Raw genomic sequence first — 16,098 nt, forward strand, 5'->3', positions numbered from 1 at the left:
GCTTTTGCCTTTTTTTTCATTGTCCTTTTTGTCACGGTTCATATTCCACTTGAAGCCAGCAGGTCTGTCTGTCTTAGGAGAAAACATTCTAATGCATTTTTAATTTGTGTGCCAACCACTGGCTTTTTGCCCGTTGCTGGTAATATTGGTAAAATTTGAATGGTCTGCATTACTTCTCTGTGGCTGACAACTGGAAATGCATGAATGGTGCACTCTAGCAGGACAAGAAAGAAACTGTGTGGTGCAGAGTTACAGATTTTCCCTTTACAGTACATATGTGAAGCTATTCTGCTCCTGCCCTTTTTTCTTTTATCCCCTCTCAAAGTAAAATAGGCTAGAACATAAAACTTGAAATCATATGAGCTTATACGGTCTTTTCACTCTACTGAAGTGGTATGCAGTTGTGTGGCCCTTTTAAGGCGCAACTGAAATCACATAAAGCTGATATATTTGTTTTTCCATGGATTTACATATGTGTAGATGAAGCCACTAGGCTGCCTCTGCTCCTAGGTAAGATTAGTTTACTTAGCATATTTATTAACATGGAAATGAATTATCTTGTCATAATTTGCTATACAACTCTAAATGTTTAAACTGATATAACAACAAAGTTAGTTTTCCTGTATATACTTTAACTCTTATGACTGTATTTTAATATTTATTTGGAGTACTGTTGTCCTTGTTGCTAGATTGCCTAAGGAGAAGCTGTTAGAATTTACTTACTCATTTTGGAAATGGTTTTAGGCAAGAAGTTCCAGATGGAGATGATTTTGACTTTATTTTGCAAGGCTCTGCTGTTACTGCCCCAAACCCGGAATTACACAATACATCCTGGTATGATTCTGTAATGTGGACTACACAAGACCAGAAACAAAGGAAAATAGCTATCCATTTTGTAAAGCATGATGAAATGCTTCAACAGCCTGAAGATACTTTGCTCATGATAGAAGGTAAGATAAATTGCAAATATACCACTTCTTTTATGGCACAGCATCCACTCTGAGTATCTACAAAATTAAGATATGTTGAAGTTGTATTCAGTGTAGGTAGTGGTGATCATAAAGGCATCTTCAAAGAAAAGAAAAACTCAGCTGGAACTTTAAGTTACTGTTGTGCAAACAGGAAAAAGTCATCTGTGAAGGTCTTGTAAGGTGCTTCTGTCTATTTTAAAACTATACCAATAAGTTTATTGTTGATTCTGCTAAAATTAACATCTGGATGTTAATTAACCCAAATTAACATTTGGGTTTTTTTTCTAACTGTGCTTACGGATTTTTCAGTTCTGATTTGAAAACTCATTGTGTCTTCTAAAAAAAAAACCTTATTTTTAGTCTTGATATGGAAAAGTTTTGGAAGGCTTCTAATACAAGCCTACAATTAACTTTGTCAGCCTCTGGATGTCAGTGTTGTTTCAGATTAATAGAGCTTCTCGCAGTGTGAGGTTTTTTGGTTTGTTTTTTATCAGATTTCCTCAGGGAAGAGAAATAGCCACTGAACTTTAAACGAAGCAATTTAGCAAGATTACTAATAAGGAATGTTTTGAATAGAATAAAAGTAATAAATAATTGCATGTAGTACCATTCTGAGTTTAAAACAAAGTCTTCAATTGTGCTCACATGGTGGTGTGAATACACAAATGTAAGTCAGGTGGTCCTTTCTGTAAGGGTCAATGACAAAACCCCTTCTGTTTTCTGCTTTGTTTTATATTCAACTAGTTCTGATAGCTGCTTTATTTCTGACATGTTACAAACTGTTCTTTTTTTTTTCAATCTAACCTTATCTTTGTGCAAACAAAAGAAAAAAGAATTTATTTCTACTCTATTTTCCTAAAATAACTGAACAATATAACTTAGTAAATCTTTTTTCAGCTATTAAAGTGCCAGCAGCTAAGTATGTGTGTATGTGGATATATGTGCTTCATGTTGGAGCACAAGGAAAGGGCATAATCAGTGTTTTAGCACTTTTTTTCCCAGAACATTGATCATGAACCTTGCCAAAACTACATGCTATTTTAATTTTTATCTTTAAGTTTTTGGCAATGGAGATTTTGAAGTCTCCCTAAGAATCTTCCCAGCACTACAGACAACCCTCAAAAGCCAAACACATTATGACATTTATTAGACAGACGTGGTCTAGATTCTACTCGTTTGTTAAACACAAGCAATTTGCTCTTGTGCAACACAATATTCTTCCCCATAATCATTATGCTGAAGCAAGGACTTCTTTTTGAGTGTTTGGCATCTGTTGGGCTGGAATTGAGGAAATAGTTGGATAATGGACAGAATTTTACATGACCCTCCACAGGGAATGAGGGGAATCCATAACCATTGCTACAGATTAGTTGAACTGAAGAGTGAAATGTTACGGTCGACAAGTAGATTAATGCTCCTTGCATATCCTCAGTATTTGTACATGAAATCACTGTGATTCATATCATTGTCAACCCCTGGTAATTCTCTGTGTTTTGTGCCAGTATCTTGGAAGCCAGAATACATTTGCTCGATGTAACTTCGTATTACAGCGAAGTCGAAATTCTGGAGACCTTTTAGCAATGTCAGTTAAAACTACCCTGAATTTTGTATGTTAATCCCTTGAATGAGAGTTCAAATGTATATGAGAGGCTTTATCTGTGTCACTGTACTTGGAGAACCTTTGCCTTCTAACCTTTTGGGAAGCCATTTCAAATATCCTTGCCTCTGTTTTCTTTATTTTTTTTTTTACTAGAAGTTAAGTTCATTGAGGAGGTTTCATGTTGTGCTTTTTTTCATCACCAGTAATAATGCAATTTTACTAATTTTATTTTCTACTCTAGTTACCTCTGCAATACAGGTAACAAATATATGCAATAAATATTTTACAATCCAGTGTCGTAATTACTTGTCATAAAGTCTTTGAAATGTCTTAGTTATAGTTAGTGGTAAACAACACAGTTGTATATATTTATATATACAATAATATATCTATTATTATATATACAAGAATATATTTATTTTAAAACAGGTTGCTTTTTTTTATTGTTGTTCACGAGCTGATTAAATCATATATTTTCATTGAACTATTTCCAAATAACTGTTTTCAGTGTGTTAATAAATTTACCACATTTCCACTGAATTGGTGAAATGTCAGAAAGATTCCGTAATCCGTTCTGCAGGCCATACTACAGAGACTGAACGCAGGTTATCCCATGATTTATAATAAATTCGAAAGAACTTCTTGTCGTCACTGGAGTCTGAAAATCTCAGGGTTCCAGCTGTAATATATTAAATTTCTGCTGTGTTCCTAGCATAGCCCCAATTTAGTAGCACTCAAATTAGCATAAAGTTTGGTGGTTCTGCATATCCTGCCTCATGTCAATTATGATGTGGTTGAATAACTACTGTTTCATAAACTGCTGGTTAAAAATTAATAGATTTTTGCTACTTAAAAGCTGAAAAAACTTACTTAGGAGCAATTGCAAAAAGTCAGGGGTTTGGGGTTTTTTTTTTGCCCCCAAAAAATTGCTAGTAAAATCATAGGAGAGATTATATGAAAGTGATGCTAACTAAGTACAACTTCATGGTTACAGTGTTAGCTATGAGGAAGATATTAAGGTATCTGCTCTGATAAACATCCGTCTTTGATTCTTTATTGAGTCTCTTGTTGAATAAGAGTGAGAAGGTTATGGACAATTTTTTCAGTTTTCTGTAGTAGGTCTCAATTTTTATTGAAGGTCCTGAAATCAACATCTAATCAGCCAAGAAATGCAAATTGTTCAATTTATTCTTGATTACAGTTTAAAAAAACATGTTTTTCTGTTTTTAATAGGTGGAACACTAAAAGAAGTCTGGAAGCTTACAAAAAGATTTAAATGTGTTATTCCTGTGAGATCCACAGAAGATGATCTTGAATTATTAGATCTTTCAGCTCCTTTTCTATTACAAGGGAACATAAAATATTATGGGTAGGTTAAAAGTATTTGTTGATATTTTAGTAGTTGCAGTAATAGATACCATTTTCTTCAGTAATTCAAACTGCAGTGCTCAAGGGATAACTTACCCAAAGATTCTTTGATGCAAAATACATAACATGATCAGCAGTACTGAGATCAGGGATGAAATGCCATACTACTACCTCATATCAAAGGACTCAACTGCAGTTGGGCTTTATCTTGCTCTATAAATCTTATGTCCTCAATTACACAGCACCCCAGGTTCAGTCTTGCCTGTGGTGTGTGGGTAAGGCAGTATACTACAGAGATGGAAGTGCACATATGAGTCTCTTTAGGCTGCAAAATGCCTAAATCTTCCTCTTTTAGTCCAGGTCTTCCATTTTCTGGTCAGAAAATACCATTTTCTGATCTTACTCGTTAGACTAAAGTCAAAACATATGTTGCTTTAGAACTGTATGCTGGTTTTTTTGTACACAGATAATATTTAAATAGAGACCCAGAAAATAATTTCAGGCTGTCAATCCATGTCTCATTCTCTCTCTCATTCCTAGTGTTGGGAAAGCTTGGGTTTTGGAAGGAATACAGGATTTTGGACAGCCTTTCCTCACCATTTGCCATTTATTGAGATCCACAACACTGCAAAGTGCCTTACCTATTTGTGGATGTCGGTCACTGTAGAGACAACTTCAACGGGTTTCTGAATTCCGTAGTTCAAAGGCTGTGGAATACAGTACACACATCTAGGTCTGGTATCTGTTCTATGCCATGCAATACCTTGTTCCTGCTCAATGAGAGCTGTTCTCCCAGTACTACACAGCAGCATGCAGTTACCAAGTTCAGAAATACCAGTCTACTTCATGCAAGCTACTGAGTCCTCCCTCTCAGCAGTCCTAATGAGTTCAAGCAGAGTGCTGCGTTGCACTACTTCAGTCCTGTTGGCAGTAAAAAAATTTCTGTGCAGAAACATTGCATGTTTCACATGAACCCTAAAGTTTCCCATAAGGGCCTGTGATAAAATAAATACAGATAATTATTTCTCTTTGTCATATATTATTTTGACCTTTCCAGATATGGCTGTCCACAACTTTTTTAAATAAAGGCAATATATGGGTATTTCTACTGGGACTGGATCTTCACCAGTACAAAGTATTTCCCCTTGCACTTTCATAATCCATGTATTTCCCCAGCTGCGCACAACTCACCTTCAGACATCGTTCTCTGCTTAAATGGCTGTATTGTAAAAGCCAACGCTCTATAAGATATTCCATGATTGTTTATAGGATATTTAGGAAGGAACCTCACAGAGATGTTGACATTTCAGAGCTTTGTTCCATGCTTTTTTTTATCAGTAGCATATACTTAGCCAAGTCTAAAATTAAAGATTCTGTATAGTAGAACGAAAAGCAAAGTTATTTTTGCTGTAGGAATGACCTTGAATACCTGTATGAATATGTATGTGTGTGCATGTGCATGTATATTTTTTTATATATATATATGAACACACACACTTGCATATAAAAAACTAAATTCACAGCTAAGTTACTTTATTGGAGTTTGGGTGGGTTTTTTAAAGGAAAAAAATAACTTCATTGAGCTTGTCTTTATATCACTTGAGCAGAACTAGTGCTGTTGATTTTTATGGCACATTTTGTATGTAATTCTAAAAGATAATAAATGTCTATTTTAAGTTCTAACTGTAATACACTAGGACAGAAGCTTAATTTGGAAAAAGATAGTTGTTCTGTAATTTTACTTCTTGAGGCAAATGAGAACTTTGAAAGCAGTTCTTCAATATTTTCATCCACTTGCAGCATTTGTTTACTATGTCACATGTAAAATCTATAATTACTGGTGTAAATACACCAGTAATAAGAGATTGTTTTAATAACTCACAGTTAACATTTTTAACATTGATAAAGTCAAATTTCTCCTCTAACCCTGCTGTGTTTTTAGAGCGCGCTACAAGTTCAGATTCATTCCTGCTTTTACAAAGTGAGATGTTGTTTGTATTGCTAAACAAAGTAGTGACGTGAATATACGTTTAGCAGTGTAGTGATCTTAGAATCATAGAATAGTTTGGGCTGGAAGGCACCTCTAAAGATCATCTAGTCCAACCCTCTGCCATGGGCAGGGACATCTTTCACTAGATCAGGTTGCTCAAAGCCCCACTCAGCCTGGCCTTGAACGCTTCCAGTGACTGGACATTCACAGCTTCTCTGGGCAAGCTGTTCCAGTGTCTCACCACCATCATCATAAAGAATTTCTTCCTTCTGTACAATCTAAATTGACCCTCTTTCAGTTTAAAACCATTGCCCCTTGTCCTGTCACTACGGGCCTCAGTAAAAAGTCTCTCTCTGTCTTTCTTATAAGCCCCCTTTATATATTGAAAGGCTGCAATAACATCTCCCTGGAGCCTTCTGTTCTCCAGGCTGAACAACCCCAACTCTCTCAGCCTTGATGTATAGTTTTCCTCCTTTCTATTCACTGAGGTGGTCTTTTCCAGACCAAAATGACTTATTTCTTCTCCGGGATAATTCAAAAACAGCATTAAGGGTTTTGATGTGGTCTAAAGCTTGTGTGTCTGGTAAAATAGTTATTTTAAACAGCAATAGAAATACTTTTGCACTCCCACTGAGTAAGGAAATCGGAATTATTATTTTTTTTCTGTGCAGAAAGCTTCTAGTATAAATAAATCAGTGTTTGGTTAGTCTCAGTATCTTGTTTTAAATGCTAGGTGCAAGCAGTGTTCAACTCCAAAGCCTGTCAAGAGTCTAAGTTCCATTGCAGCAGAACAACGACCATCATGGGAACCAACTGAAATAGCACAAGGTCAGCTGACATGATATTGTCCTGAAATACTTTTGTGCCTTGATTCTGAAGTGTTTATATGAAATAGTTTCATTTCTGGGTTGCAGTTTTGTACAGAAAGCATGCCATTTATGGTTATGCTTGAGTATAAAGCTGTAAAAAGTATTCACCTTCTACTAGTTGAAATAACATCTTTACTTTTGAAACCATTACAGTATGAATTAAAGGATTTTATATGTTGAATAGTTTCTTCTACCATAGGTGTCACGAGTAACACCTATCATGGTACAGATGTGATGAATTTTTGGTTGCAGATGTCATTTTTAAACTGTGTACCTGCTTGCAGTCCTAGAAGTTAGTCTTGCTTTTCCTTTTGAAGATACAGTTTTTTCTGACCTGAACTAAAAAGAACTTATTTAATGACTAGTACAAGTTAGACTTTTATCTTCTGTAAGCCTTATCAATGCTAAGCATATTCCAGAGAGTCTGCAAGAAATAATATTCAAATGAAAGGGATTATACCATAACATATATGTGTGTTCCATGCTTTGTGTTGTTCCTTGTATGTAGTCAACACGTTCAAATGCTGGAGGTAAAATGGAGCTTAAAACTTCACAACTTATTAAGGAATTATGTTGTGGTTTTATTTTATCATCTGTATTTTCAGACTAAATGATAACCTGCAAGTATATCAGATCATTTGAACATAAAATGACTAGCCAATTTAAGTAGATGTACCCAGAAAGGACTGATGTAGAGTTGCAGTAACTTTGTATGTTTAAGATATTTAATGTTTGCAGCATAACAGTTACTGCTGCCAGTGAGAGAATGACTATAGTCATTTACTTATGCTGGTATCTTTTCAGAACTGCCAGCAAAGTTTTTCTGAATAAGACTTTGCCTGGTAGCTTTTACTACATCATATGAAACAAATTGTTTTCCTCAGAAGATACGTTTTCAGGTGGAATGCTATCTTGTTATCACTGAATTAAGAGCAAGTCTCCTTTAATCTTGCATGGATAAAAGAACAGGAGAAGGAGGATCCTACCAAGGTGGGGTCTAAGATCTAAGCAAATATTAGCATTTGTTTTACTAGGATGAGAATAAGTACTTAAAAATCTTTCTGCATTTTTATAGACTCATCTATTAAAGTGTTTCTAGGTAAATTGCAATGCGCTCAAAATACAAACCACATTTTGCTATTCAGAGCCTCTGTTTTTTGGCCTGTCAATTTATACTTTTAATGACAGTATTCAAAGTCAGTTACTATTAAAGGAGGGATATTGTCAGCTTGAGTTGTTATGGTTTGTCTTGCATATTCCCTCTAAGAAACAGATCAGGTTTTTTTTTCTTCAGTTTTAGGTATTGAGCCGCTCCAGTATGTTTTTATTATGAAGTTTACACTGGTTGATGGAACAGGAGCACTAAATGCATACCTTTTTGATTATGTAAGTAAATCTAGGTAAAGATAGACTCTACAGATTATGTGGGTTTGGATTTTATTTGTTTTAAAAATAGCAAATGTATGTACAGAAATATTCATTCTATGTTACCTGCAGTGCTTTGCAGGGACAGTTACAAGTGCTGTAATGTTACTAATACTGTCCATCAATGAAGATGCACAGAATGTAATTTTTAGTAATTTTTCAATGAAATAGCATAGAATATCAAAGCATGAAGACAAAACTGAAACTTGTAGATAGATTATTTTATATTTCCATAGACTTTTATACATTTCCATGGCTGAATTTCTCTTTTACTGGCAATGTTAAACTGTGCAGCCTGAATGCTGTGTGAATGATGGGAATGTTTCAGGATTTATGCAGGTAACTTCTGGATTAGTTCAAAATCTCATTACCTCTTTTTTTAACTCTCAGTAGAATCTATCCATTCAGTAATTCTTGATTTTTGTTTCATATGACCATGCAGTAGAAGAGGCCTTCCTTCCCCTGAACCTAGGCAGGACTTAGCTATAGCTATACAGATATTTGTCTTTGATTTCAGAAGCAGTTTATTCAACTTTGCTAACCGTAGAATTAACCTATCTTCAGTTTTCTCTGAAGCAACTTAAGACTGTTCCTGCTACCTGAGACACTGAAGAACAGATGGTTTTCCTGTCACTACACACTGTATAATGATTTTACCTTCTGAAGGCTAAAAAACCACCATTCATTCTATCTTCTTCCATCTAAGAGTTTTTTTCATATCAGAGTTTTTTTTCTTCCATAAGAGTTCCCTGAAAGCTCCGACCATCCTCACTGTTGTTCTCCTGGTTTCTTCCTAGGTGGTCCACATCTTCCTTGAGGTGCTAAAACTTCTAAACCCTAGCATGAGGCATTGTCAGATAATGCTTCTATATGTATAAACCAGTATGGTGATCACTTAATTTCTTGCTTACTGATTCATGATATAATCCCTTCATCTCTGAGTAGAACCTTGGCTTTAAGATATTATTCCTCATTCTTTGAGCAGTTGATTTGGCTTGCTTAAAAGCAGTATTTTATATATGTATCTGGTGTGTGTGTGGGTGGGTGTCATACTAGCTCTCAAGTTTGTAAAAAATTAATTCTAATTCTTTATTCCTGTATACTTGCAGTTCCCCCACCTTGATTTTGTCTGTAAACATAGTGGGTCTATTTGCTGTTCCATAAAGCATGTCACTAATGAAAATTATCAGAATCACCAGACTTAGGACAATCCTCTGCAGAATCCACTTTGGACGTCTTCCATTTTGACAGTAAACTAACGATTACTCTTCAGGATTTTTTAAACTTCTTTCCTTTTTACTGTAATTCATAAGCTTTGTTATTAGATTAGCAGTTTCATGCACAATGATGGCTTGAGTAAGAATTTTTTGTGATACTGAAAGGTGGAGGATTTCTGACTAACAAGAGCTGGTCATTGTTTCCTACTTCTCCAATTTAGGGCTGAAGATGAATTGTATACGTCTAGCATCCTCCTTAGTGAATTTACTCCTTTACATGTATTTTTGTGTGCAATAGGAATATCTGTTGCTATGTACTTCGCGGGGGTTTTTCCTTTTGTTTTACCTTTTGGGTTTTTTGGTTTGGTTTGGTTTTTTGCACACACACGCACACACCCATTTTAGTTACTACCCTAAATTTTGAGATGGTATGTCAATTATTTTGAAAAGGGAAAATAATAAAAAAGTGAGAAGAATTTGGTAAAGGAGAGAATTATAATCTAAAATAGATTACTATTACATTGTACCTTTTGTCCTTCTATAAGTACATTGTGTGTTTTCTTATTCCAGCAGTTCATAGCTGGGAATATCAGGATCTCACAATACACATTTGGAGTAATCTATCTACCCAAGTGGAAAATAGTCAGTGTAGTGGCACTTCAGAGTTATAACTTTGTTCAAAATGGGACAGAGAAACAATTTAGTGGGATTTTTTTTTTTCCCCACAGCGATGCTATTTAATGTGTATATATCTGCATATTTTCCACCATTGTACTAAATGACTTTGAATGGGACTTTGAAGGAAATACTCTTCCTTGTTTAATTTTAAGACAGTAAGTAAAAATAATATTGGAAGAAATGTAAGTGTGTGTTCTTAAAATACACAGCGTATTAGCAGCAAAGGAGGTCAAAGACTTCAATCCTCATTTCAGTGAGTCATCTTTTCCTTCTACTGCCCTTTTTCCTTTTTATATTGAGAAACTAAACTGCAAAAGGAAGGTGGGGAAAAGATTTTAAACCATCTCTTGATGCAGAATTCCAAAAATCTCTACTTCAGGGTAGCTCAGATTCTTATCAGATACTGCTCGGTACTACAGCTTAGCTGCAGGAAAAAAAACCACAATTTCTTCTGAAGTGCCACCTGCTAGCATTCCTGCTGGTGGTACTTCAAAGACAAGCCAATACCTTCCAAGCCTAAACTCGGGTCCTTCAGCACCACCTGAGAAGGAACTGGGCTACTTTGAAGTGCAACTTTACACTAGCTTCCAGTCGCACTTCTGTAGGAACGCTCTCAGTTCATTTCTCTCTTCTCCTCTTCATAGGAAAAGTCATTGAAGGAAAAAATTGGAAAATTTTATAGTCAGAAGAAGAATTGGAAGAGTGAGAGGAAAAAGTAGTTATCTGTGTCAATTTTGCTGCTGGATTATCTGCTAACTTCTGATCACTTTCATTAAATGTGTCATACAAAAATTAAAAAAATGCAGATTATTCTGTATTTGTATCTTTTAACAAAAAGGAGAAATTGCCATCAAAAACCTTAGCTCACTTTGAGAAGATATAAGATGATGAGCCCTTAGAGATAAAAAATCAGGTAACAAACTTGGAAAGAATAAAATGGGAGTTTTGTCAGTCATGCTTACTGTATATGGTTTAGAAATATGCAGAAAAGGTTTATTTAACGTTTCAGTGTTCCATTATTTATTTTACTCCTCCATTCAGAAATGTATCCCACAGTATAAGCCTTTCTCCATAGTTTCTATAACTATCAAAAAATGAAACTCAAACTAAGGGAGTTTCACTTGTATGAAGCCAGGTTGCAGTGCCCCCTTGTTTTCAAGTGACTTTGTTCATCTCAAAATGTTCTGCTCACTGCAGTGAGGGACTGTTGAGGAGGACCGACCATCCTCTCCAGCCATAACGTTGTCTGGTTATGGAAGTTTATGAGGAATACCTGCCAGTTATATATATACAGACCTACATGTGTGCTTTCTGGGCAGCTGTAGTCCCTGAATACTCAGGGGTACTGAAATACAGACTATTAATTTTTTCAGACTGTTTTTTTTTCTGTATCTGAACAGTTTTAGAAATACTATTGTTCTTCTGTTGTGTTACCTATCTGGATAATTTTAAGTTCCTGAAATGATAAAAGAACATGCGGTCAGGGTTCTGGCTAATGATTTCTTACCCCTCTTCCAACACCTCATACTTTTCTTTTCTCTTCCAGGAAAAGTTTTTCCATATTCCTGCCTCTGAAATCTTAACTAGTAATTTTCTTCAGCAAAAGATGCAGATGACCATGAATACGCTCTGTCCTCCAGGAAGAAAATTAGGTCAGCTTGCCATTATTTTAAAGGGGGGATGGGAAGGGAAAGGGTCTTTCAATCTGCTATTGCATATGCAAAGTCTTAGAATTCAACTTACGCATGGGCAAAACTAAGAACAGAGAAATGCAGGAGTCTGTAAGGAGAGTTGCAATTAATTTGTTTTGATACATTTCTTTAATGGTAGAACTCCCTTTTGAGAAAGAAAAGTAATGGTTCAGTAAATTCTCATGTAGCATGCAGTGATGCATGAATACAGTCATGTCTATGCAGGCATTAACATGTCATTTGTATTCATATGGAAGTTAACCAGAACACCCTCGTACTGAATGTCACCGCACATTAGGGAAAACTGAAAGGGAATTCAGCGTATGGCACATGCTTTGGGTGAGATTCTACTTTTGAACACACGTGCTGATTTAGAGCATCCCTTGCTACAGGAAACATCCATGGAAATTGAGCAAAAACTTAATCCAAATCCAGTCACAGAGGTTTTTGTGCAGTATTTCTGTTATGGCAGAAAGTAGCTCTGCCTAAACTACACACGTCCAAGGTAGCTATATGTCTCTGCCGCAGCTCCGACCTCCAGAGCGTACTCCCTCTAAGGATGTGGCTGTCAGTGACCACCACAACCATGCTGGAGTCTTTACCATACTTACAGAAAGTGGCACTATTGTAAAGGGTGTAAAGGATGTTCCCTTTTAGACCAATGAAATTGTCTCATTGAGACACACGGAGATGAGTTTTTATTATTGGAAAGTCTTTATATGTGCTATACTGTGGTACAACTACTGGTACCAAGTATTTCGGGGGGGGGGGTGCGTTGGGGTGGGGAGGGTGAGGCTTAGAAGACTGTCACTGAACACCATTTCAGATGGTGTAGGAAATTTTAAGATACAACTTGGAATTTCAAAATCAGTAATTCATTTTTCTTCCTATTAACTGTTGTATATATTTAGGTATCCTAGTTAAGATCCTGTTCGAGTTATACTTCTCTCCTATAAAAGTTAGAAATGAGTATTAAACAATAATTTGGGGTTTTGTTTGTAGATGACTTGCCATGGCTGGAATGCTTCATCAAGTCCTATAATGTCAGAGATGAGATGAAACATCAAGTTTATTACCAAATTTTTGACACTACAGTTGCTGAAGATGTTGTATAGTGATGTGTTGCTAATAGGAAGTAATCCAGTAAGAATCCAATTTTGGGGGTTTTTGGGATCAGAGACGCTATTTAAAAAAAAAAAAAAAAATCTTTGTTCCTTTCTTAGGAATTCAGCCTGTATGTATGAAGTTTTAGTTTGTATATTAATGTGAATTATGCTTTGCTGTATTTACTACTTTCCTGGCATACAGCCTTGTGATCTGAGTGCGGGTAGAGGTGCTAAGCTTTTCACTGGAGGCTGCTTGGCTCAGGCTGATGGAAGCAATCTAGTATCCATCTGTCCTTCAAAAAGGCAGTGATGAGGTTACTCTAAACTGGTGAGTTTTACTGGTGAGAAATATAGTCAGAATGATGATGCTTTGTTCATTTCTGTATTAAACAATGTAAGCAGAGATAGGGAAAAGGAGCTCTTCAGTAAACTTTCTTTCAGACTACTTTGTGCAAGCATATGTTACTGTTCTCAGTAAGCCAGTTTGACAGGGAGGTTGTCCGTTTTTAGAGATTTCTTTGATTTTGCACTGATATGTACACATAGACAGAACTCTTCCTGTTAATCATACTAAGGTAACTACCATGTGTACCAGTTACTATAGATTTCAATAGAGTTATGAATGTGACCATGTAATGATTATCACTAAAATTAAAGTCAAGCCATGACAGTGAGGGTAGTGTAAAATTGTGAAATGAATGTTGACATTTGCTAGATTGTAATGATTTTTAAAGTGGCCCGACTGGGTACCAAAGTTGTTAGCATGCTTATTAGCTGGGTCTGTTTTCAAAGGCTCTCACATATCTGGCTAAATTTACTGTCAGATTACACTGCCCAGATCTGCCTTTTCTGTCTTACATAATCAGATTGTATGACTAAGTTTAGAGATACAGAATTGATCTAGTGATATCATGGCTTGAAAATACTGCTGAACTAGAACAATTACTTGGTGGTTTTGCTTTGCATTCAGAAGTCCGTAGGACAAATTCAGGACGTGTTTCTCCAGCGATAACTAATGTAGAAATTCCTGTCAAATCAAATGCTTTCTGTCAGAGCAAAATTACTTAATATTTACAATAGCTGATTTTTAAGGGAGTTCAGAAGCAAGATGGAATACTTGTAAGTAGATTATTATTATTTTGATAGTAGATGACATTTTATTTTTAAATTTCTCAGGGCTGTTTAGTAAATTATACAATTTGTCATTTAAAATTTCATCTAAATATCTTCTGATAATTTTCTGGTACTCTTAAAAAATTATACTGGGTTTATATGTCATAAACCAGGAAATTATGTTCTTTATTGATTAGTGTATAGGGAGAACCAATATTAAAAGTGGTTTGTGGATATTTCCTTCAAAAAGGAAAAAAAACAACTTTGGAATTGAACAAGCAGTTTACCAAAGAGCATTACTGGCTTACGAAAGCTTGCCTGAATCTGTGAATAAACACATAAGCGAAAAATAGTTATAACAAGTTATTAAATGGATATTATAAAACTTTAGACACTGGCCATATCCAAATAATTTCAGAAGTTAGGGGTTAAATTGAAAGCAATTTTTTTACTTTTCTTGTATATAGTGTATGAAAACACTGGAAAGAAATGTTTTTATTTTTAGGTTTTTGTTAACAGCTCTGATAGATATTGATATTGTACATTTTTTCTAAATAAGTCTGTGTAAAGTAATAGATAAGAATAGGCTTCGAACTTCAGTGTAAACTAAATCAATTTCACCACATCTCATCTGAGATCGCTGCCAGAAAACTCTGCATATACATCACTTGATTTTTGTACTGTTGAATATTGTATTAAAATGTTTAATAAAGATTTTTCTACATATTGAGGGGTTTTTGTATTTGACTTTTAGTTCCTTGTTTGTAAGGAATGTCATCAGTAGCCTTCATCCAAGAAAATGCTCCAAATGAATGTTTGTATAGTTTGTTAGATTGAAACACACATGTTTAATTCTCCTTCTAAATATATTTCATAGAAATAATTTTAATTAGTAATGAAAAATTATGTCTTTGACAATACTAAAGATCACTGTATAGAAAGGAATTAGTGTACAGACAGTTGAAAATGTTTGTGTCTCATTGGTAGCCTTTATATGGAGCAGTGGAAGTCACTGAGATGGGACTCTGACCTCTAATTACTCATCCTGGTAAATGCTGAGGCCTGTGAATAGCTGATTGACTTGAGATTGCTGTGTCCTGAACTTACAGCACCAACAGGCTCCAGTTTCTGAAAGCTGAGCGTCTCAGGCAGCAATGACTTAGCCATTATCAGCAACCTCCTTAACGGAAACAAAAGTCACATTTCCCTTGGTCAGTTTCTTAACCAGGTATGTGATTTGAGTTTCTAAAACATTAATAAAAGGTCAAATGTCTATTTTAATAGTTTACAAAAATTACTGAAATAGATCATAATGTATTTAAAGACACTGAAAAGTTGAACCAATAGTAGATCAGTTTAACATCGGTACACTCAGAACCAATGAAAACTCTGGGCATGTCTTCCTGGTGTCTCATCTCCTTCATCCACATACATCCCAGCATACAGGGTAACTGCATCAAAACAACAGCATCTTATTAGAGATGTGGACTAAATGGTAAATATGCATGGAATGTGAAGTGTATAGCACACAGCAACATCACCACAGGCAAGGGCAAAGAATATCTCACTGTAAATAAAGGAGGAGCTATGAGGGAAAATTAAAAAAGCTATAAAAGAACAATAAGGGAACATGAGCCCATCCCCAGCTCCAGTTACACAGGTGAGTGCATAAAAATGGGAATATTGTAATTAAAAAAAAAAATGAACGAGAGTCTTCAGAAAGAAAAACGCACAACAGAAAACAAAATAAATGTGGAATAGTATTTTCAGGAATGCCTGTATGATTGGGCTCCTTGAAGTCCTTGTTTTAAGGGGTTTTAAACACAATTGGAAGTCTCTCTAAAGTCAGTTGAATGTAAGCTCTCGGAGGCCTCACGCTTTCTTGAAACTCCAATTGGAAAGACAGAATGAAAATAAATAACATATATTGCAGAAACAAGGAGGCATTCCCGGTAGATGACCTGCTGTTCAGTGGTGATTGAACTTTCTCATCAGCTTTTGCTGTCATGGGATCCAGAGATTTACAGACGAGACTTTGAAATGCTTTGCTTAATAGTAATCCTTTGGCTA

The 16,098-nt window shown here is 35.5% G+C and overlaps 1 protein-coding gene across 2 annotated transcripts in view; it reads left to right on the top strand.

The window, feature by feature from the left end:
- The window catches only part of POT1 (protection of telomeres 1), a 79,558-nt gene extending 64,804 nt beyond the window's left edge, over positions 1–14,754 (top strand). For both annotated transcript variants that reach the window (XM_076329698.1, XM_076329705.1), the window contains 6 exons: positions 745–950; positions 3,805–3,940; positions 6,663–6,757; positions 8,093–8,184; positions 11,665–11,770; positions 12,812–14,754. In XM_076329698.1, coding sequence (XP_076185813.1) covers positions 745–950; positions 3,805–3,940; positions 6,663–6,757; positions 8,093–8,184; positions 11,665–11,770; positions 12,812–12,924 — 748 coding nt within the window. In that variant the 3' untranslated portion in view covers positions 12,925–14,754. The remainder of the gene's footprint in view (positions 1–744; positions 951–3,804; positions 3,941–6,662; positions 6,758–8,092; positions 8,185–11,664; positions 11,771–12,811) is intronic.
- Positions 14,755–16,098: the final 1,344 nt, after the last annotated feature.

This window comes from Aptenodytes patagonicus, chromosome 1, assembly GCF_965638725.1.
Source record: "Aptenodytes patagonicus chromosome 1, bAptPat1.pri.cur, whole genome shotgun sequence".
In the NCBI taxonomy this organism is placed as follows: Eukaryota; Metazoa; Chordata; class Aves; order Sphenisciformes; family Spheniscidae; genus Aptenodytes; species Aptenodytes patagonicus.